At 40.5% G+C, this 24,581-nt stretch overlaps 1 protein-coding gene across 5 annotated transcripts in view; it reads left to right on the top strand.

The window, feature by feature from the left end:
- The window catches only part of wu:fj49a02 (myomegalin), an 89,151-nt gene extending 64,648 nt beyond the window's left edge, over positions 1-24,503 (top strand). For all 5 annotated transcript variants that reach the window (XM_056743138.1, XM_056743136.1, XM_056743137.1 and 2 more), the window contains 14 exons: positions 43-245; positions 897-1,034; positions 1,198-1,407; positions 1,580-1,711; positions 6,292-6,408; positions 6,487-6,676; positions 7,323-7,447; positions 14,005-14,223; positions 14,306-14,407; positions 14,854-15,059; positions 15,139-15,282; positions 15,376-15,514; positions 15,662-15,708; positions 22,602-24,503. In XM_056743138.1, coding sequence (XP_056599116.1) covers positions 43-245; positions 897-1,034; positions 1,198-1,407; positions 1,580-1,711; positions 6,292-6,408; positions 6,487-6,676; positions 7,323-7,447; positions 14,005-14,223; positions 14,306-14,407; positions 14,854-15,059; positions 15,139-15,282; positions 15,376-15,514; positions 15,662-15,708; positions 22,602-22,652 — 2,023 coding nt within the window. In that variant the 3' untranslated portion in view covers positions 22,653-24,503. The remainder of the gene's footprint in view (positions 1-42; positions 246-896; positions 1,035-1,197; positions 1,408-1,579; positions 1,712-6,291; positions 6,409-6,486; positions 6,677-7,322; positions 7,448-14,004; positions 14,224-14,305; positions 14,408-14,853; positions 15,060-15,138; positions 15,283-15,375; positions 15,515-15,661; positions 15,709-22,601) is intronic.
- Positions 24,504-24,581: the final 78 nt, after the last annotated feature.

Below are 24,581 nucleotides of genomic sequence, written 5' to 3'. Positions count from 1 at the left end.
TCATCACAATGATGGTGTTAATGTTCTTCGTGACGTCAGCAGGTTGAATAAAGACCTTCAACGGAAAGATCAAATCCACACCAAACTTCGGCCTGACACGCCCTGCAGCAGCCACGCCCCTTTTGAGACTACAGACCAATCAGATCACACTTCATTTGTCTCTGATGACAGAATGTCCACCAATGAGGATTTAGATGTGTGTTCAGACTTGGATGTGGCCATTGACTTTGCACAAGAAGACAGAGGTACATCAATCACATGCACGCACACGCACGCACGCACGCACGCACACACACGTCTTCTAAACCTCTCATGTGGTCTTTCTGATGAGGTGACACTGCTGGATTAAAGCTCATGATCTCAAACCCTAATTCATCCAAATCCAGTGTTTCTGTCATAAAAGCAAATACTTTTCTTTCACTCACTTGGAACAAACATGATATTGAACTTGATCTTGTAATATGATTGTGTATCACACATAAAGTGTAGAGGTATGTGGTTTGTTTAATGGTGGTTTTCTGAGGTCTAGCCACTGAGGACGTCCATCAATTTCAGAAAAGAGAAGATAAAAAATAAATACACATGTGCGTGACATTATCGTCATCGGAAAGTTCCGTCTTGAAGTTACATGGATCATTTTTTGTGTGTTTTCAGTTGAAAACGGTCTTGTGTAAATGGCCCCTTAAACCCTGTCTGGGAAACCGCCCCCTAGAGATTTCAGCTAGTGGAGATATGAGCAACGTCTCTAATGAAACCTTTTTTGAAGCATCTAAATTAAAGTCACATGACGTGAAAGGTGTTGATTGACAGATATCATCGAGATGGAATTGAAGGATGTCAGGTGAACTCGTAGTGATTCTCAGGGTTGATCTCACTGTTTGGTCAAACATCTACAGGTTTGTTTTTTGATGCCTTGTCCAACTCCAAGCCTCTCAGTCAAAACCAGTCCTGGTCTGCCAACCTGACCTTTGACCCCAGCTCATGCCAAGCTCTAGACTGCAGGATTGCGAACGGTCACAGGCCACCAATGAGAAGTGAGCGCACATGTTTGGGCATGTGTGTGTGATTGTATGAAGCATGAACGTTGGGCTCTTTGTGTTTGTGTTGTATCTGCTGGTGTGTGTATTTGAGTAGTCATGATTCATGAATATTGAGGGTGTGCGTGTGTCTCACCTCAATTTCTTTCTTCTCAAACAGCTTTCAGCACCCCTCATTCACTCTCCAGCTATCAGCTCACGGCACACACACCGCATTCCTTCAATGACACACCCGTATCCCATCATGCACCAGGACACAGCGCACACCCCTCACACACAAGCCTAATGGAGAGCAGTGCATTGTGCGGGATGGCAAATATTCAAAGTTTTGATGGGTCATCTTATTTCCTGTCTGGAAACAGCCAATCAGGTGTGTGTGTGACAGTCATCTCACTTGGCTTTATATAAAAGAAGTTGAACAACAGTTTAAGTCCTTCAGTACTCTAATATGCAAATGTTTCTGGAAAACTGTTTTGTGAACGTGCTCTACAAATAATATGTTTATAGACGTAACACATAACAGATGTAATAATGATTGACAGGTGTGGATGTGATTGAAGAACACCTGAGAGAGGTTAGATCTCTACGTCAGCGCCTGGAAGATTCCATCAGAACCAATGAGAGACTGAGACAACAGTTACAGGGACGTCTGTCCACAACTGCACGAGAGACAGGTGTGTGTGTGCATGCATGTGTCTGTCTATCTGTCTGTGTGCATGTGCGCCTGCACATGAAATTGTAATTAAATTTGTAATTTAAATTGTAATTAAAACCCTTCAATCCCTCTCTTGACCTCGAATAGAGGTCACACGTCATTCTCATCGTCACCACTGTCATCTTCATAGTGGTCAGGTGTCAGTAATGGCATATTATATGGGGGTGGCATGTCTTTTTTTTCAATGGCCGTCACTATCAAACGATTACACAATGACCTGATGCATGGAACACAACAACATCCGCATGTGACCAAGATACCTAAGAACACTGCTAAGGACACAACTATTGACATGATGACCGATTTCCATTTGCCCAATGCTCTTTCCAACCATTGACTGACTGGATTATCAATACCTGAATGTTCTTTCATTTCTACTGATAATACCCTCAGTCCCTCAAGGGCCTTGTTAACGGACCCATCCGGGGCTGTGTTGTTTGGAATGAATGTGCAACATAGGTCTCCAAACATATGACACACACCTCCTTTTTCTACCAATAACATATCTAAAGCCAGCCTGTTTTGTATTGCCATCAGAGAGGTTGGGGCCAGCTGTTCAGCTAGGCCCTGTACTGCATCTCTAGTTAAGTTGGCTAGTCTCATAACATTATAATGAACATAATTGATCCTATCTACATTTTTGTTGGGAGTGACTGGGAACAATGCAGCTATAATAGGGATTTTTTCAAATCCTGCTGCCACCTGATCTGCCAATTTATATTCATCAGGAACTCCTCTTGGGATTCCTATGGCGTCTATGTATGCAGGGCTATTCAATGACAAGTCAATTATGGCAGCTCTTTTTCTAATGACATGTCGCCTTCTACGGCGAGTAAGACCTGCAGTTGTTGTTGATGGTCCTGCTGTTACTCTTTCACCAATCATAGTTAATGGTGCACCTAATCTAACCATCGCACATAACCCTTTTGTGTTGGGCGGCAATAGTAATATAGTCCTGCTCTCGCCCATGGGCCAATCAATGTTCCATTGTCAGGTATAATAATGCTACACCATTCCTCATCGATCCTTCCATAATCAACTCTTGGTGCTGTCAGAGTAAAATTAAAACATGTGTAATTATCCTTTCTGAAACCATAAATTTGTTTCTCCATATCCTGTGGCTTTTTCTATTACGGCTTCTGGGGTTAACGTGGTATAATCTATTTCCGCCACTACAACTTTTGGATTGGTTACTGGCAATAGCACAGACGTATTATTGTCTGTGGTTCAATTTATGATAGGGTCTCTCAAACTTATTTTTATCAGTCCCATTGGATCCTTTCCCGTTATATCTACTCCCAGTAACACGTAGAAATGCGGTTTATCATTCTCCCAACACTGTCCAGGTACCCCTGTTGGTTTTTGACTGTAAGGGTCTTGTTTAAGATCCGTTATGGACATAGTGATAGGGTTAGTGCTTACGCTGAAATCTCTTTGTATAGTGAAATGTCCTGACACCTTTAATTTTCCATCTGTGGTCACTTTGTCACTACTACCTTTAAAATCTGGTTGTGTCGATTGCCATACATGATTCCATGTTGGACACCATGCTTGGTTTCCAGGCCAACCTAGACCGCACAAATATATATCATACCCTCTCCATGACGTGTTATGCCCATTACATTGTATAACCGAACATAAGTCAAATGTGAATGATGTTGTGCTCCCTTTTAAGTAGTTTAATTCAATTCCACCATACTTCCTCAGACATTTGTCTGTGCTGGTAGCGGTTTCCCTTTTATGTCTCTGTTTTGTAATGTTGCTGCTTGCCTGTTGCCATTTTTCAATCCCAAATATTATACTCACTATAGTGACAGAGATGACAATGAGAAGTCCCATACACGGCCAATTTTCCCTCAACCTCATGTTAACTCAACACTTTTCAAAGGTACAATAAACAATAAAATCAAATTTAAAATAACTGACAACACTCCACCGTGTCTTATTAAAATGTAACTTTCCACACAGATAAAATCATGACACTCATATAAAAGAAATGTTTAAATCACACTTAACATCATTACCCAATTCACCTGTAATAATATTTAAAACATTAAAACCTTTAAACGCTTTGGAAATTAAAAATGATTATAATTTCTTTAAACTGAAAAATTATATTAATCATTTTTTTTTTAAATTAGGTAAGATTTAAAAGAGAATTAAAACTGGAAGGTTATAAAATTCAACAAAGGAAAAATTCAAAAGTTATTCAAAAGTTATAAAACTCCAAAAAGAGAAATCTTAAACATGTAAAGAAGTTAAAATGAGTATAGCGAGTATATGGTTATTGTCATACTCATTCCTACAAACACCTCACTTAAAATATTCTGAACTTTCTGAAAATCCAATCTGTCCAGCCCACACCCCAGCCGGGGTATAGACACACTCTTCACTCTATGTTCCAGACACCAATCTCTCATGCATATCAGGCTCTTCGTGAAATTTTCATAAGTGGGGAGGTCAGTGCTTCTAACCTTTGTAATTAAGTGAAAGACGGTTCTACCGTCTTCTTCATGAGTGATTGCACACTCACCCACTATTTTGTTTTGCTCTCTTACTTTTTCCACCCCATACCTGTTTCTGAATGCTGTAGCAATACCCGCCCCGTATGCATGATCCTCACTCACACAGTGTGCTAGAGGTTCACCTGGTGGACTTGAGAAAAGGTCACCTTTTTTATGGTGTATCTGCAGTGTTCCTGTTGTTATGTCTTGGGGAAGTTCATCACCTCCCTCCCTGTACTGTACCTCCCTCTCTTGGGCCCTTTGTGACCAGCAATCGATTTGCAGGTTTTGTAGGTTGCTTTGTGGATCGCTGGAATCTTCCCTCTCTTGGACCTGAGTCCTCAGGTCCAAACCAGTGTCATACAGCGACCTGTTGGGTGGAGCACAATTAACACAAGATGACAAATGATACCAGGTGTCGCCTTTTCCTGAAAGACAAACACAGTGAGATGTCCTCTCAATGACTCTTAGTGGAGGAGACCACCGAGTCTCGTTCCATTTTCTGCGAAACTTCTTCAGGCGAACATAAGTGTGATATTGGGCCGCATGAGTCAGAAATCAATGGTTTAGATGGACCTGGAAACGAACGTCCTGTGAGTAATTCAAAAGGCGTGAAGCCAGAGATTCTGTTGGCAGAAGAACGTACAGACATCAACGCAATTGGAAGTGCTGAAAGCCATGACAATTTGGTCTGTGCACAGATTTTTGCCAATTCCAATTTAAGTGTCAGGTTCATGCGTTCGACTTTCCCTTGGGATTGAGGTCGATAGACTTCTTCAAAGGCATGCAGTAGACCCAGCGGCCGCAGTAGAACAGATTTGACTTTCACCCTACGTCTTACCCTACGGGGGACCAACCACCCGTTGTTTTATACCTGCGTAGGGACTTTCACCCTACGTCTTACCCTACGGGGGACCAACCTCCCGTGTTTTGTACCTGCGTAGGGACTTTCACCCTACGTCTTACCCTACGGGGGACCAACCTCCCGTGTTTTGTTCAAATTAACAGAGTTCAAATTTTGCTTATTTTGTATATCTATTAAAGTGATCAGGAATATTTGAAATTCAACACAATTGAATTTAGAGTAGTCAATTAGCAGATGTTTGATGAAACAGGTCTCTGCTTACCTTTTTCATTCAGCCGGCTGTTGTGTTGAACCCAAGATGTTCCCTCTCCGCTTTTTGTCAAGTCATAGTCTTCTAAAATTGTCCGAAATGTCCCTTTTTAGCCAATCACGTCGCGGTCACCATCTGACGGACATCAGCTGTCCTGCGCATCCAAAAATTGGACTAAGGGATTCGGTTGAACAAAAATTGAAGTTTATTAATCAGAAAATCAGCACTGGACAGTCTCAGACACAACGTCTTACAGAGATTCTGCCCCGCCTCATTGGTTTACAACATTTTTATATGTGTATGTGTGGGTGTATCTTCCAGCTTGCTTCGGACCGTGGCCAACCCCTGATCGTCTCCACATTTGCTGCTTTCTTTGTGTCCAATGGAGTGATGCTTCATCTGATATTTTCGTAGACTACGCCCTTCTTATTTTACTATCTGCAAAACAACACACTTCCCCCACACTGTTTCCACATAAACTTGTTTCTTAGACCCCGCGCTATATGGGTATGTGCGTTGCATGTGTAGCATACTCTCCTGTTCTCCTTTCCTGCAGGTGTGTGTGTCTCCATCTAACCCTAACCAAGTGTTTATTGTTAAAATACTAACTGTTTTCTGTTAAGGTTTTAGTGCCCATAACTAACTGTGTATAAAAACAGATGATGTACTGTATATGGAATGTCCCTATTTCGAAAGTAAACTTGTGTGTGTGTACAGGTGTAGTCACCAAATGTCTTCACAATCTACACTGTGTGTATCTGTCAACAGTCTGCACAATGTCAACTGATCATTAAACGAACACTGATCACAGATGACGCTTGATGCTTATTTCTAAGACTAAAGAGAGTTTTTTGAGAGGGTCGGTGGTGAACTTTGGGGAACGTGATCAGTGTAACACAAGTGATTGCGTGTTTCTACAGCGGCACCTACAAACATCTACATCCAGACACATGACACAGTCATTGAACTAACCAATGAGATTACAGCTCTGAAGGAGGAAAATCAAGCACTGTTGTCCAGATTACAAACCAGCACAGGTACGCACACACACACTTACATGAACAATGACACGTATGGTTTCTGTACTGACCTGTTGATAATGTTTGAAATGATAGAGAGCAGTGAAGAGGCGGAGCAACTTCGAGAGGCTGTCCTTTCATGCCGTGTTCGTTTGAAGCAGGCTGAGTTAGAGGCAGAGAGATGGAAGGAGGAGTTAAGACGGCTGCAGACACACAACTGTAGTCAAAGTCAACAAATTCACCAGCTGCGACAGGACAGACAGAACAGTCAAGAGCACAGCAACAGGTCTTCAAACACTAACTCTATAAACAACAAGATGGTTTTTAGGCCAAATTTGATCCTGTTAGTTTGTCTATATCTTCTTAGCCGATGTTAACAAAAGATCACAAAAAAGTGACCAAAGGATCAGGTTTTGTGGCTGTGAGCAACTTTTTTCCCCGCTCAAAGCATGTCTCATCAGAGACAAGTCAAAGGCAGGGTGTCCGATTTCTCAAAGCCGTTGTTGATGTTCAAATCACCAAAACAAACCCACCCCTAACACCCTCGCCTTCGTCAGCGCTCGGCGTATGTCTGTCCAGTGCACTGTGCACCTTAATGCTGATTGGCTACAAGGTTGTTTTGGTACTCGGCCCTCCTCAGTTGTCTAAAGTGTAATTTGGAAATCGGTTATCCTGCCTTTTACAGTACTAAAAATGAACCTGTTGACCACCAGTGTGTTCTTGAGCAAGACACTTTACTCCATGTTGCTCCAGGGGGATTGTCCCTGTAATAAGTGCACTGTAAGTCGCTTTGGATAAAAGCGTCTGCTAAATGATTAAATGTAAATGTAAATTTAAATGAAACTACCTAAATCCATTTTCTCCGTCAACTGCTCAGCCAATCAGATTTAATGAAGACTGAGATGGTTGAAAGACTTTGTGTTTTTTCACAGACTGCAGCATGAAGTGAGTTTACTACAACAGCAGCTCACTGAGAGCAGACAACTGCTTCACTCCCTTCAGTGTGAACTACAGCTGCACGAGCGCGTGTGGAGAGAAAGAAAGAGCGCCCCCACAGGTGACACACTGCAACTTCTTCTGAAATTCTACCTTGGATTTTTGTGCAAAGCAGCTTTACAGTAAACACATATTAGTCCCGAAAATAAAAGGGATACTTTATCCAAAATTGAAAATTCTGTCACCATTTACAATACCAAACCTACATAAAAGACTTTGTTCTGCTGAACACAAAAGAAGATGAATTGAAGGAAGAATTAGGGCTGCACGATAAATCGTAACCATTTACACTTAACACAGTTAATTGAGTGTACTTGTTGTGATAATAAAGTTTTAAAAGCAAGTATATGGAAGTATTTTAATGACATTAGTCTTTGAAATAAAAAAGCATGTTGAATTACCACAAATCAAAAATAAACCTGTTGCATTACCAGTGCTTGCATGTTTAGAGTCGGCATTTCAATATGGGTTTACAATTAAGCTGTGAATATTTCAAACTAAAACATTTCACACAGTTTCACCGTTTAAAAGTTCAATAATCAAAATTCACCTTTTAAATTTCATAAGAAAATTCAATTTGTTTTAAAATACAACCTTTAATATTCAACAGACAATTTTCAGTTCATATTATTTCGTTTAATTCAGTGGTTCAAATTTGGCTTGAAATTCAAAGTTTCACATCCTGGAATCCCAGGAGAAGCAATAGAACGCCGATTCCATCAATGGATGATCTCTACCTGCTGCCTGACCGCCAGCAAATCACTTATGACGAAGACCAAAGCAAGAAATCAGATTTCTCTCTTATGTTTGCCACACAGTCCACTCATCTGCTCAATTAAGTCAATTTAGTTGTTCTCATAGATCTCTTCTCATGCATCATCAAAATTTTGAGAAATTTAACTGACGCTTGCACTGCCAGTAGTCCGCAACGACAATCTAGGCCTATTATGCTCAGACTTTGACTGCCCTCCTGCTCTGACTTGAAGGAATTAAGTTTTTTTTTTACTTCAACACATCATGTTCACTTAAATATTATGCATCATCAGCATTTACAGGACATTTATTGTGTTTCAAGCGGTCAAATTAATGAGATTTCAACTAGCAGCTCTGATTTTAACACGTACTCTCCCACATGTGCTTCTGTTTATAAGACGTGAGCAGCAATCTCTACAGACTTTCTTTTTATTTTCCTCACATGACCTTTTTTTAATATGTGGCTCTCAGAAAATGCTGGATGTTGTGGAATTGTGGAAACATTCGTTGTTTTTTATTTTGTTAATACGAGACAGAAAAACTGATCTTTTAGCCAAGTGAACTCCTTGAGCAGATCAGATAAAATAGACCAAATAGACAGCACTTTCTTAAGAACCAGACTAGACCCGAAATGTCTTTTGCAGCCAGCAGCCAAACAAGAATCCTCACTGCGTTATGGATCTAACAGCTCTAAATTGTTTGCTAAGTGCCTGTAGCCTACTGTATCCCTTTAGGGTCCACGGAACACGGCATCACTGCCGGTGAACCGTGCTAAAACACTTAATGTTGCTTAATCTTCAGACCATATGACTAAAATTAGTATAGCCTACACCTTTTTAATAGAGCGTTGGTTATACAGAAATGTAGAAGAGCCCTGAATATGAAAGCAAAAAATGGCACAATAAGAATTTTAGGATGTTTTCTTGATGATGCATAAGAATCAGAAAGAGCTTTATTTCCAAGTATGTTTTCACATTAAAGGAATTTGTTTTGGTGACAGGAACATCCAGTACACAGAAACAGCAACAACAATAGACAAGGGACCATAACACAATAGAATACAGTACACAGATGATTTAAGTAAGGGCCTATGGGTATAAAAAATTAAGAAATACAATATAATAAACATAAGATAAAGATAAAGAGGGTGAAGTTATGTGTGTATGTAAATATGTACAAGTAAAAAATAAGAGTTAGACACAGAGTTATTAATTGCACGGTGGGTAAAAACATTGAACTGTTGAAGAGGTAGATGGCATTAGGGGAGAAGCTGTTTATGTGTCTGGTTGTTTTGGTGCTCAGTGCTCTGTAGTGCCGACCAGACGGCAGCATTGTGATGAGATGATGGCTTGGATGTGAGAGGTCCAGAATGATTTTCTGAGCCCTTTTCCTCACTCCTCAGCATTTCTTGCTTTGGTCATCGTCAGAACCAATTTGCACCACCTGCTGGTGAAGCGGTCAGGCAGCAGGAAGAGATCATGCATTGGCGGAATCGGCGCTCTAAACTTTGAATTTCAAGCCGAATTTGAACCACTGAATTTGTGGAAGCCAATTTTTAAATCGAACTAATATGGACTGAATTTTTTTTGTCGAACATTAATGGTTGTATTTTAACTCAACTCAACTTAACTTTATTTATATAGCGCTTTTTACAATTTTCATTGTCACAAAGCAGCTGTACATGAGAAACATTGAATACAAGTATAAAATTCTATTTTAAGAAAAGTTGTTGTTTTTTAATGAAATTTAAAAGGTGAATTTTGGTTATTGAATTTTAAAATGGTGAAACTGTGTGTGAAATGTTTTATTTGAAATATTCATAGCTTAATTGTAGAACCATATTGAATTGCAGAACCTTAAGATGCAAGCACTGTTAATACAATGCATTTTTTTTCAGTTAGTGCTATTCAGCTCGCCTGGTTGCTTCAGGACATTTGCCTTTCTTTTACTTCCATTCAGGTACAAAACTCCCTATAAGATCAGATAATCATCGCAACGCTTGGATCTTTTCGGGCTGCACCCGACTATAGCTTTTCCTAGTCGACTAGTAGTCATTCATTTCAGTAATTAGTCGAATATCGCACATTTATGATATTAACATAATTACTTGCGTATATTTACAAGGAATAAAATAGTAAATAAAATTTACCGGCTGAGAAAATATGTACACTTCCAAATACACTTCCATATTACAGAGAAATGCTAAAACATAATAATAAAGCGCTTAAACGGACACATAAATGCATGGGCGTGAATCTCATTTATCAGTAGGGGGGACAATACATATAAAATTTCTCACGAGCAATTTTTGAAGGGGACACAAATAATAAAGTCAAAATAGTACTAACTACGACACACAAATCGACAATATGCATTAGGTTTATAGGTTTATCATGCAGACTTGCAGTCATAACTGAACTGAACTGTGAACAATAAAGCTTTTTCCATTTATATATATTTTTTGTCTTTGTTGTGAAGACAGGAACTAGGGGAGAGCGGGGCATGTTGTCACACTTTTCACACTGTGTAACATTTACTGAGCACCATACATCACAGCGGTTTAAATGTTATACCAAATGAAAGAATGACTTCTTGGGCACATAATTTGTATTGATTACATTTTCATATCTTATCTCATTACGGAGTTGTAGACTGTTGAATAGAGGATGTGCACTTGTGACAATTTGCCCCATCGGCGGGTAAGTTGTCACACTAGATTATCTAAAAATAAGAACACAACCACTTAATTGTGAATATTGATTTTCATTTCTATATTCAAACCAGAACTGGAAATATAAACAATCGTGCCTAGAGAATTCGAAAAAACTATTATTTCAAGCCAAACTGTACACATTTCACTCGAAACGCATTACTTTGAACTTTAAACTCAAACGTTCAGTGGCTTGCACATAGATCCATTCTGATATGGCCGGATGTCCTCTGGAGTTGTTAGCCTGCTGTCAGCAATAGCATTGCTGGGTAAGGGTGAGCTGATGGAAGCAGAAGCATAACTGGGCATGCTAGAGAGAGCAGAGTTGGTGCTGGGCCTGGCAAGGCAGTGTTGGTGCTGGGGCCTGGCAGGGTTCTGAATGGGGCGAGCTGTGACCTAGGATGGTGCAAACCTGGTTTCCAGAAATACATCTCTGTTGTAAGGTTGAACCCCGGCCACCCTAAAGCTAACCTGAATCTTCAGGGGGTTGCAGCCAGAGGATAGGCATTTGCCACAAACCCAGGAATGTCATAAATTGACATTGTCCTCCCTGGGATGTTCATCATCCAGGAATCACACGCACTGTTGACGTGCCTCTTTAGTGGCCCGTAGACAGACCTGTTTTATGGTTCGAGCCGATCTGAGCAGTGGGTTGGGAATGACAGCATGATTATGCCATTTTCTTTTCCATAATTGAGTCCATCAATGGACAGATGAGACTCGTGGTTGTCCAAAAGGAGTATATAGGGCTTCTAGTTTGAGCACTTTGTATGTTCACTGAAATGTTTCAGCAAGTCAACAAAGTGCTTGTCTTTCATCCATCCAGAGGAATTTGCCCCTCCTTTGCTGCTAGGTGGCCCATTGACCAGGAGATGTCTATAGTGTCTATATATATTTGTACCGGGGCAAGTTGTCAGATGTGACAACTTGCCCCAAAGTCATTGAGACAACTTGCCCCAAACTGATATGTGTGGTAATGTTGGCTAAATCTTAAGGTTAGTTCAACATAGCACGTCAGCTAAAGTATCAAAAGACACCTTATTGTCTCCTCTATTTTGTGCAAGATAATCATTTTTATCAATCATATCTAACAAAGTTGTATTGCATAAAATTTAAAGTACCAATTTTTTACTTTTTAAGCAGAAAAATAAGAAAATTGTGCTAATCTCAGATTAGAGCGACCTTGACCACATGTGAACAGGAAATTGACTATAGAAGAAGAAGTCACACAAAGTGGCTATTTGATTTTTGAGATAGAGCCTCTAGTGTTGGAGTTATGAACAGTGTGACAACTTACCCATGTGACAACTTACCCCGCTCTCCCCTACCCATGATATTACATGTGGACATTGAGTCACTTTTTTAAACACTTTTAAAATGTTATCCTGATTTATACTATAACATTGTTTGACAAAGTCACCGTACATCGACATTATTGAGTGGTTGTTATTTTCCCCTGTAGTGCTCAATCTCCGCCAACAAACTTTCTTCATGTTCGTGTATCCAAACAAACTTAAATTCTGTGTTGTACTCTCTGATGAATCGCCCGAGTTTCAGTAAACTGAATGTTTAGCTTGTCCGCCGCGCACATACTGAACACAATAGATGCTGAGAAAACGATCCTCTCCATCTGAATGAAAGCTGAGCACCTTTTGTGGACTTTAGATATAGTGTCAACATCACAAAACTGTAACCGGTGTGTTCGCGGCTGTGTGTGACACGGGACCTGAATGACAGGATCGGTGGCTAAGTGTTGTGGTTAATGTTCACATCATGACAGGTCGCTTAAAATATAACAATGCACGAGAAACGGCTTCGGTGTGTTAGTTACAGTGTGTGAAGTCCTATGTAACAAGCTAACGTTAACTAGCTAAGTACCGTTTTAATCGCTAAGATAGCAGAATTGCATTTCATGGAAAAATACATCTGTAATCAGCATTTTTGCAACAACTTATTTATTAATGAATCAGCATCAATTACATTAAAGAGAATCACTTCATTTAAAGTGAATAAAATATCCTTCTTACTGGAGTTCTACAACCACTAATGAACATTCCTAACTTGAATGTGTTGCGCAATGCGCAGGTGAGATTAACTTGGAGAGCAGCATTGGGCCAAACCATTGTGAAGAGGGGGAACTCAACAGTTTCTAAATTTAAAACGCATTTTTGCTTTTGTATTTTCTACTAAATACACAATTAGATTAGATAAACATAAATAGATTTATGACAATAGCGAATTTAATTGATCGAGGGGGGGACAACCCTCGGATAGAGGGGGACATGTCCCCTCCGTCCCCCCCCGGGATTTACGCCCGTGCATAAATGAGCCGCAGCAATACTGGAAACGTTATAATTATCATACGTTGGAAAACAGTAAGGAGACGCCTTTGCATTTAAATCATTTATTCACAAAAATACAACCTATAACATCAGTTACAGGCCAAATGAACTTGCCAACAAAATAACCATAAACATAAAACACCCTTTTGAATAAAATAAACTGAAAATTTCGTTCGTTTTTAAAGGGAAAACATAAATAAAACACATAAATATATAAAAATTCCGCAAACGGCAACTCTTTCAAATATTAACACAAAATAAAATATTAAGTAGAAAATGAGTAACAACTACAAATAAAGGAAATAATAAAATAAAAAAGCAGTTCTATGGAAAGTCATAAATAACTTTATAAAATGGAAGGCAAACAAAATAAATAAATATCAAAAACACTTAACTGAAAAATTGTATTGAAGAGGGAAATTAACTAAAACGAACGAACGAATAAACGCAGCAATCGCGTTGAATGTTTGTTATTTTCTGTTTCTGTGACATGATTGGCAAATTACAATGGTAGTCAAAGCTGACCAGAACTGTTTGTGGTCGTAAATGCTTTAAAATAGCTCAACTTGTGTTCAAAAGTAAAAAAAAAGACAATTTTACCCATTTTCTCTTCTATGGGAGGAAACGATGTCCCAGAACTGAAAATTGCAGACATTCTTCCAATTATCTTTCTCTGTGTTTAACAGAACCATGAAATGTGTACAGGTTTAGAACAACTGAAATGGTGACAGAGTTTCAGAACAAAACCATTGTTAAATATACTGAACATGTGGCATTAGTGTAAACACATAACTCTTGGTGGGTGTTTGTTAGGATATGCATGTGAGGTGCAGTACCCGTCAGTGGAATTGCGGGAGGTGTTATTGGAGGTTGGGGCTCTGAGGGTCCAGCTGGAGCACAGCGTCCAGGAGAACAGTGCTCTCCGTCTTCAGCTGCAGAAACAGTTGGATCAGTTTGTCGAGCTGCGTCCCTCTCCCATATTTCCTGTCAGCCCGCTGAGAGATGCGCTTTACCGCAGACAGTTACTGCACGGTAACATGTTCTTTTCTTTCTTCTGTCCTTAGACTGTAATGTGAACACTTACACGTGTTAATGTGATGTGTGTTTTTCACAGACCCGTCTCCCTCTCCTCCGGTCAGAGACGTCGGCCCTTTTCCATCTGGACTTCTGCACTCTCCGTTCTCAGAGCTGGAGGAGAACGCTGTGAACACGACTGGTGTGTGTGTGCATCGTTTGCGTGTGTATGCGTGTGTGCCTGCGTGTAAACACTATAAGACAATACTCACTGAAACAGTGGGTGAGTGTTGGTCGTAGTTTGATAAAATTTTAAAGTTTACGTCAACTTTGAAGGAATCATGTAAACCGCTGCACTTCAAATTCCTCCTCGTTGATGAAGTTTGATTGTTTTTTAGTGGGGTAACATACTTGAAAACGAATGTTAAGTATAATGCAGCGTAAGTCACTTTGGATAAAGGCATGTCTTCAACATGCATAAATGTTAAATTCAACTTTATAGGGAAAATCTTGATAGTTTTCAAGGAAATGTTTTGTGGATTAAAAACAAACAGAAAACTGTTGAAATAGCGCAGGTAACTGCTTCAGTATGGTGAGGAATCAAGTAGCTGATGAGGTAGAACTGTAACCACACAATCTTTATGTCAGACTCACTGGAGTGTCACAGCGATCTGGAAGGAGAAGCTCCGGATGGCTCGTTTGCCAACCGTAACGGGCGTCATGTGATCGGCCATGTGGACGACTACAGCGCGCTGCAGCAGCAGGTGCTGGAGGGAAGCGGGTTGGTTCGGCGGATGGAGGCTGTGCTTCAGTCCTGCCTCAACAGCGCACTGCTGGAGATCAACAGCGGCAAGGTGATACTGAACAATCGCTGACAAATGAAAGCATTTGACCAACAGTGGAGTTTTTTTATTCTAGTTCTGTCTCTTTTAGATGCTGGAATATGAGGCAGTAAGGACGTTGCTCTCCGACACCAAGACTTTGCGCCAGATTCTGGACGAGGCTGCGTCTCTTCTCAAGATGTTTTGGCGTGCAGCGCTTCCGAGCAGCGACGGGCCCACCCATCTCACCCAGAAGGTTTGGAAGTCCTACTTGTTTTAGAAAGAATGTCACACTCACCGAAGGCAAAAAATGAAATGACGTGTAAATGTGCTATAAAATGTCTCACAGCAACAGTCCATGCGCAATGAGATCCAGTCACTGCATGTGAGGATCGCGGAGCAGGAGGAAGTTCTGCAAGGTACCATCCAGCGCTTGAGAAACAACAACCGCACTAAAGAGAGCATGGAGGCTTTCATTGTTAACCAGCGTGAGTACACAAGATATTTTCTACTAGTCAATGTTCAGTAAACAGTGATGTCATGATTGAGAGTCGGGCCACAGGTATGGTTCTTTGATCATTGTTGGGTTGGGGAGTGGTTATAAATTCCAGACGTGTCTTTCATCTGTGTTCCAGTGTCCAGGACTCGAGATGTCTTGAAGAAAGCCAGAGCCAATCTAGAGGTGAGATGAATGTGTATCAGCTAGGGCTGCACGACTAATCACGGTTATCACTTTATGTCATGTAAATCGACCCATCTAGTGTGGTTATGATATCGCGACGGTTTCGACTGTGTTTATGCACAGCGTGTTCGTGAAGGTCAGTAGGAAGTGCATCTCCATCTGATATCACTGGAAGTTGAGTCGCTTGGGGGCAGTCGTGGCCTAATGGTTAGAGGGTTGGACTCGTGACCAGAAGGTTGCCGGTTCGATCCTTAGGTCAGGCGGGTAACGATTGAGGTGTCCTTGAGCAAGGCACCTAACCCCTACTTGCTCCCCGGGCGCTGCAGTGATAGCTGCCCACTGCTCTGGGTGTATGTGTGTTCACCACTTGCTGTGCGTGTGTTCACTACTCTCTGGATGGGTTAAAAGCAGAGGTATATCTCGGATATGGGTCACCATAACTGACAAATTAGTCACTTTCACTTTCACTTTCACTTATATTGTGCATTTGAAAAAGCAACACACATCAAACATCATCATTATAAAACTCTATTATCATAAAAATAGCTGAAAAGGCTTGAAAAACAGTAATAGTAAGACGTCTCAGTCAGCTCCTCAGGTGGTGAATAAGTATGGGATGAGATGGGCAAACTACTGCCCGCGGGCCACATCAGGCCCCCTTAGAAATTTCATCCGGCCTGGGAGGCATTTTTTAAATGTATTCAATAACATTGAGTTTAGGGTTTGGATTTTGGTGAAAATGACTATTTTGATGTAATAGAAACAAAATCTGTAAGGTGGCAAATGTGAGTAAAAATGAAAAGAGAGGGAGACATGCGCTATTGCGCTAGCTACATGGACACGTTAAAACGCTGCGTTTGCGTCTTGTGTATTTTGAAGCACCTCGCGCTAAGGCGCGACGAATTTTGTGAGCTTTACTATAGTTCTGGTTTACTATAGCATCCCATGGCAATTTCTGTTATCAAAAGCGCGTCTCGAGACACTTGCGTCCTGAGCGCTGATAAAGAGATACGGCTTTGACATATTGTTCTACTGTTCTGCAATCGGTCACTATTGCTGTGAAATGCTATTAGAGAGACTGCTTCTACTTTCACTTCTTATAAGTCCGACTTCTGTGAATTATATGTGACCCTTAACAAGGATTCGATAACTTGATGTGGCCCCCGAGGTAAAACGTTTGCCCACCCTTGGTAGAGGGGTTCGGGCACTGGTAACATCCTGGCTCACTTCACATTGGGACACTGTTCACTTCTTTTGATGTGATGGGATAATTCACAGCTGGTATTTATCAACAACAGGCAAAACCCACATCTCTCTGACTTCAGTGTTAAACACCGGTTAAAGTACATTATGAAAAACACTTTCATCATGCGGCTACATATCCGTGCATACATTTTACATAAAAATGTTAAGTAGATAGTGCTGCCGGCCGTACTAGCAACGTGTGTTTATATTTGAACAAAAGTAAATGTTTGTCTTCTCAAAAGTTCTGTCGCATTTCATGAAGTTTATTAAGTTGGCTCGTGCAATGTCGGTGAAATGGTTTAAAAAATGTCACATGATTTCCAGGAAGGAACGCACTTTTTTTTGCGTTCTGTTTGGGAAGTTTTAGGGTACGAACGTTTCAGTGCACTGTAAGTATTTTGTGAATGAACCCTTAAAATGGTGGAAAACCTGATCAGTACACTGACTACTGAACAAGGGAGCTGATGGAGACACACCCTTCATGTGGTGTTGTACTTCTTTGCTGGTGGTCATTTGGAGTTTATGCACAAGAGCGCCCTCTGGCTTTCAGATGCAGCAGCATGTTACCGTACTGACTTCGAGAATCGCGTGCGGTTTATGAACGATTTATCGTGCGGCCCGAAATCAGCTGATATGATAGATGCTGCTGGTGTCTTTCTACTGGATGATTGTTCTGTGTTCACACCTCTTCCATCCCTTTTTTCTTTTTCTCTAAATGTGTTCAGAAGAATGAGCTCAGGGTTTCTTCTCTAAGCTCCTCCTCTTCGGCCCTTTGCCATGGTAACGGTCTTGCTTGTGCCATGTCCACTTTTGTGCTAGTTCATGCTGCTTACGGTGTGGGGCAAAAAAGTATTTAGTCAGCCACCAATTGTGCAAGTTCTCCCACTTAAAAATATGAGAGAGGCCTGTAATTTTCATGATAGGTATACCTCAACTATGAGAGACAAAATAAGAAAAAAAATCCAGAGAATCACATTGCAGGATTTTTAATTCATTTATTTTTAAATTAGGGTCAAAATTAAGTATTTGGTCAATAAAAATTAATCTCAATACTTTGTTATATACCCTTTGTTGGCAATGACAGAGGTCAAATGTTTTCTGTAAGTTTTCACAAGTTTTTCAGACACTCTTGCTGGTATTTTGGCCCATTCCCCCATGCAGATCTCCTCAAGAGCATTGATGTTTGGGGCTGTCGCTGGGCAACACAGACTTTCAACTCCCTCCAAAGATTTTCTATGGGGTTGAGATCTGGAGACTGGCTAGGTCACTCCAGGACCTTGAAATGCTTCTTACGAATCCACTCCTTCGTTGCCCGGGCGGTGTGTTTGGGATCATTGTCATGCTGAAAGACCCAGCCACGTTTCATCTTCAATGCCCTTGCTGATGGAAGGAGGTTTTCACTCCTCTCGATACATGGCCACATTCATTCTGTCCTTTACAGGGATAAGTCGTCCTGGTCCCTTTGCAGAAAAACAGCACCAAAGCATGATGTTTCCAACCCCATGCTTCACAGTAGGTATGGTGTTCTTTGGATGCAACTCAGCATTCTTTCTCCTCCAAACACGACAAGTTGAGTTTTTACCAAAAAAACTATATTTTGGTTTCATCTGACCATATGACATTCTCCCAATCCTCTTCTGGATCATCCAAATGCTCTCTAGCAAACTTCAGACGGGCCTGGACATGTACTGGCTTAAGCATGGTAACACGTCTGGCACTTCAGGATTTGAGTCCCTGGCGGCGCAGTGTGTTACTGATGGTAGCCTTTGTTACTCTGGTCCCAGCTCTCTGCCGGTCATTCACTAGGTCCCCCCGTGTGGTTCTGGGATTTTTGGTCACAGTTCTTGTGACATTTTGACCCCACGGGGTGAGATCTTGCCTGGAGCCCCAGATCGAGGGAGATTATCAGTGGTCTTGTATGTCTTCCAATTTCTAATAATTGCTCCCACAGTTGATTTCTTCACACCAAGCTGCTTACCTATTGCAGATTCAGTCTTCCCAGCCTGGTGCAGGTCTACAATTTTGTTTCTGGTGTTCTTTGACAGCTCTTTGGTCTTGGCCATAGTGGAGTTTGGAGTGTGACGGTTTGAGGTTGTAGGCAGGTGTCTTTTATACTGATAAAGATTTCAAACAGATGCCATTAATACAGGTAACGAGTGGAGGACAGAGGAGCCTCTTAATGAAGAAGCTACAGGTCTGTGAGAGCCAGAAATCTTGCTTGTTTGTAGGTGACCAAATACTTATTTTACCGAGGAATTTACCAATTAATTCATTAAAAATGATAGAAAGTGATTTTCTGGATTTGAGTTGAGGTATACCTATGATTAAAATGAAAGGCCTCTCTCATCTTTCTAAGTGGGAAAACTTGCACAATTGGTGGCTGACTAAATACTCTTTTGCCCGAGTGATTTTTCCATGATTGGATGTATGCTGTGGTCGTACAATAAGAAGAAGAATGTATAGTTAGCCAGTCACTACAGGTCAGGTTAGGGTAAATGTTTGCAATTTCCTTGTGATGTGACGCGACATCATGTGCAACGAGCTATTAGGTTTTATCACCTGCCCTCTTTTCAACATACAGCTGTAGACGAAATAAAGAGATCCTTCCAGTTTTGCCTTAAATCAGCATCTTTTGTGGAGTCCAGTGCAGTCCTGCAGTCCAGTGTGTGTTGGATTTCAATAAACACAACCTTTGGAGAGACACAAAATCACCCAACATTAATGTAGAACACTGATAGAGAGCGCAAAATAAATCAGGCTTATTCATTTATAAACAGATCCTAAAAGACCTGTAAAAACATTAGTATAGTAATGTGTAAACATAAGTTGGAACTTGTTTTCTTTGCACTATTCAAGAATTTAAAACATTGGACAAACTTGGTTACAATGACAAAAAAATATATTTTCTCAAAATGAATTGAAATGAAAAACAAACATTTTGGGAGGGGGATTTGAGAGAAATGTTGTCATTAGTTCACAAAATGAAAGAAAACAGATCATTGTACTTTACCAAACAAATATAAAAAGTACATTTCTGAAAAGGGTTCTATTCATTTTTTCCACGTTTGTATATTCAGGAAATGTAGATCCAAGACTTACAGTATATATTTTTATTGTCCCTGTTGGGTGAAAACTATCAGCATTCTTCTCCACTCCCCATATATGTAAATCATGAGCGATATACCAATTTGCCTACCGTAGCAATAGGAGCACAGATGATGCAGTGTCCATGGCGCTGCACTCGGTGCTCACACATCTGGATAATAAGGACACTTATGCATGCATGCTGTTTGCAGACTTCAGCTCTGCATTCAATACCGTCATCCCTTCCAAGCTAATCATCAAACTTGGAAACCTAGGCTTTAACAACTCAACCTGCAACTGGATTATGGATTTCCTGACGAACAGGCCTCAGCTTGTTAGGTTCGGCCACATCTGCTCCATCACCCTCAACACTGGTGTACCACAGGGATGCGTACTGAGCCCCTTTCTCTTCCCTCCATTTCACACTCGACTGCAGGCCTGTGAATAGACCTAACTCCATCAAGTTTGCAGACGATACAACAGTGATTGGTCTCATCTGCAACAACGATGAGACTGCTTACAGGGAGGAGGTCCGGCACCTGGCCACATGGTGCTCAAACAACAACCTGCTCCTTAACACCTCCAAGACAAAGGAGATCATCGTGGACTTCAGGAAGGCGAAAGGAGGCAAACACGACCCCATCCACATTAACGGGATGGCTGTTGAACGTGTCTCCAGTTTCAAGTTCATGGGGACCCATATTTCTGAGGACCTGTCCTGGACCACCAACACCTCATGCCTTGTCAAGAAGGCTCACCAGCGTCTCTTCTTTCTGAGGACACTGAAAAAGAACCAACTGTCTTCAACTATCCTGGTGAACTTCTATCGCTGCACGATAGAGAGCATCCTGACCAACTGTGTCACAGTCTGGTACGGGAACTGTTCTGTTGCTGAGCGCAAGGCACTGCAGTGGGTGGTGAAAACAGCCCAGCGCATCACAGGAACTACACTCCCTTCCATTGAGGACATCCAAAAGAAACGCTGTCTGCGTCGAGCTCGCAGCATTATCAAGGACTCCTCTCACCCCGCTCATAGACTGTTTACTCTTCTGCCTTCCAGTAGGCGCTTCAGGTGCCTCCGGACAAGAACCAGCAGACTAGGAAACAGCTTTTTTCCCAGAACTGTTTCATTATTGAACTCTGCCCCCCACTGATTTCACTACCCTTCATAACTTTAACTGTTATGCTACTATTACATTGTTTACATTGCACTACAGGGCTGCCATGCATGACTGAACTGTACACACCAGTACTTCATGTTATCTGCTCTATCGGACTGTTTACACACACATAGCATCATTTGCACTCTATACTGCTCACTTGCACACCAGAAATATTACACTGAATGCTCATTTGCACTTATGGACTACTTTCATAACTGCACGAACTCATCTACTGCACTCTAACTCTATTAACTGCATCTACTAATCTACTGCACTATAACTTCAATAACTGCATTAACTCATGTACTGCACCGTACCTTTAATAACCGCATTAACTCATCTATTGCACTGCAACTTTAAAAGCTAATGTCTATAATTAATGCACACTTAAGTCACTTGCACTATTGTATAGTCTATATTGTTATCTGTTCATAACCACCTGTACATTAATGTTCACAGTATATAGCCTTCTGTATATATTGTTCATTGTACATACCGACTGTCATATTTTCATAGTACATTCCTTCTGTAAAGTATTTTCATAGTACATGCCTATTGTATAGTATTTTTCCTAATATTGTATTCTGTATTTATTCACACTGTATGTCCTGCACTTGCTAATTGCACTTTTGGTTAGACCTAAACTACATTTCGTTACACTGTACTTGCATGTGTAATGAAAATAAAATTGAATCTAATCTAATCTAATATACAGTATGTAGTCAACCAGAATGCTCTCTACTGCCGCGTTGAGTGCCGTCGTTGGGAATGGGCGGAAGTTAAAAAACCTATATGTATATGTTTAACTGTTGAAGTTGCAAACAGAGTATGGTAGAGATGGTGGTATTTATATACAGTATTTATGGACAGTGTATATATAGATGTGTATTTGCTTCTGTATTCGTGTACAATAGCAATTCATAGAATTAACTCTAAGAATAACCCTTTGATACACAGACTGGCTTACTTTATTCAGTTTTTCTTATTATACAGCTGCTCACCGAATGCATACATTTATGAGGATTTTCAATACATTTACCACTTAATGTTCAGTCAGAATCAGGCGCTATGGAGCGTGTAATGAGTTGGGTTAGTGCTTTTGATTTTATAATTACACACAGCAATAACTGTACCACTACTTTTAACTTTCTGTTTATTAATCAGTTCATAATTACGATTTTCATTGTTGTGCACATTCACACATGCGGCTAACTCATATGTCAGCTGAATTCCTTCTAACTCCACAACAGGCTTTAACAAATGGACTCTGTGTGTGTACAGTATGTGAACGAATCTCTGTAATGCCCTTAAACATTGTTTCACTGTATTTTAACTGTGTTACTGTACTTTAAACAAAATAAGTGATTTATTTTTTTATATTTTTATTTCACTGTTATACAGGAAAAAGCTTCACAGGCGTCTATGCAGGGCGTTCTGATTGGGCTCTTGTGACCCCCTCACGTTCAGAGATCACCATGACAACAGCCAATCAACAGCCAATCAAGAAAAGCTGCAGGGGTGTGTTACATTAAAGCATCCCACCCATCATAGCCTCTCCTCTTTAACGATCTCATTTTGTCCTCTGTACTTTCAGAATAGGCATGAAGTTTTTCTCTTGAAAAATTAATGTTTTACACTTTTGTTGCCATAGAATGTGTGTGGTTATCACGATAAACAGTGGACTGTTACGAGTATTGGTGTCCTATATAAATATCTGCACTTCTGCCGCTCTGAGACACCAAGAGACCTGCCGTGAAATTACCTCCCATCTCTCTAAGAGTTTTATGCAAAAGCAAAGTAACAGAGCCCTGTTGCAAGAAACCCCTTAGAGTAAGGAAGCCCTTCCTTTTAATTGTTACAGTATTGTTGTTGAGGGGTTTCTTGCAAGCTGGCCCAGACCCTGCCGGTTTGATCTACATTTACATTTACATTTAGTCATGTGGCAGACGCTTTTATCCAAAGCGACTTACAGTGCACTTATTACAGGGACAATCCCCCTGGAGCAACATGGAGTAAAGTGTCTTGCTCAAGGACACACTGGTGGTGGCTGCTGGGATCGAACCAGCAACCTTTGATTTACCAGTTCAGTTGTTTAACCCACTAGACCACCATCTCCTGTGGTCTGCATTAACCTGAACTAACGCATGTGCAATAAGACGTTTGGATTCCTGCTAAATGATGTACTGCTTTCACATGCTTGACACTATTCTTCAGTACGAAATGGTATGTTTGGTATTTGCATGGCGAGAGTGAAATAAAAGTAAACAAGCAGCAGTTTTTGTGAGGTTCACCAGAACGTGCCAAAGTTTGGATGGGTAATTTCCCTTAACACTGACATTTCTGGAGGTTTATTTGCTGATGCCTGCATGTAAACTGACTTTAATAACTCTTTCAGCTTGATTAAGCTGGTGAAATTGTTTATAAATAACCTGTTCTTAAATAAATGGGTTCACACTTTAGAAATCTGCAAATTTCCACAGTTAAATGTATGTTATGTACTTGGAATAAGTGTGCTTTAATATATGACAGCCCTTGTGCATATCTAACCCATGGCAGTGTTGTAGACACGACAAACTTTGGCATGATTTCGGTGGGACCAGTTTCAGATATTACAATTAAAAGGCCAATGGAAGGCATTAGATGTGTGCTGTGCAATCTTACTGCTTTAATAGATGTACATACAGTATATGACTGTTATATATGTGGTTCACTATGTTTGCGATGTGCTACAAGCCATTTTCAAAACATTGGAAGCTGTGCAACGGCCAACTTATCATGCATTACGATAACTTTACACATTGTGTACGGGCAATTTATTGCACCAATCAAAACATCACTTGTGAATTGCCTAAAGCGTTTTGGAGTTGTCTTTGCATTCATTTGATCAAAAAGAAGAAAAAACACTCAAGCTCACAAGCAACATCACTAGTCCATTCTGCTTTGCCTTTTCACGGCCATACATTTCAGCAAACACTTTGTAGCGAGAAGTGCAATATCAGTGTTAGTGTGAATGCCATGTTTGGCCTTGTATCAGAGACAAAAAACAAACAAATGGTTTTAAAAGCAACCACAAGTCTTAATAAAATGAATGTTTTGGAAAACATGCTAAAGCTTATAAAGATGAGCAAATGTTGGTTAAGAAACTAAACTGTATAGGATGTATATAGTGCTTAAATTGTTTAATAGGACTTAATTGTTGTCATAGTTGCATATGATTGTGTAATGTAATAAAAGGTACCGACACAAGAGTCAATGCGACTCTGAGTCTGAAGCTAACAAATATGTTGCATTATGAAAGCTGCTTTTACAATAAAAAAATATAAAAAGTAAAATGCATTCATGTTTATTATGTGGGTTTTTCATGTGTGTACAAGTGGAACT

Source organism: Triplophysa dalaica, chromosome 3 (assembly GCF_015846415.1).
Source record: "Triplophysa dalaica isolate WHDGS20190420 chromosome 3, ASM1584641v1, whole genome shotgun sequence".
Classification (NCBI taxonomy): domain Eukaryota; kingdom Metazoa; phylum Chordata; class Actinopteri; order Cypriniformes; family Nemacheilidae; genus Triplophysa; species Triplophysa dalaica.
This window is presented reverse-complemented; position numbering and strand designations above follow the sequence as displayed.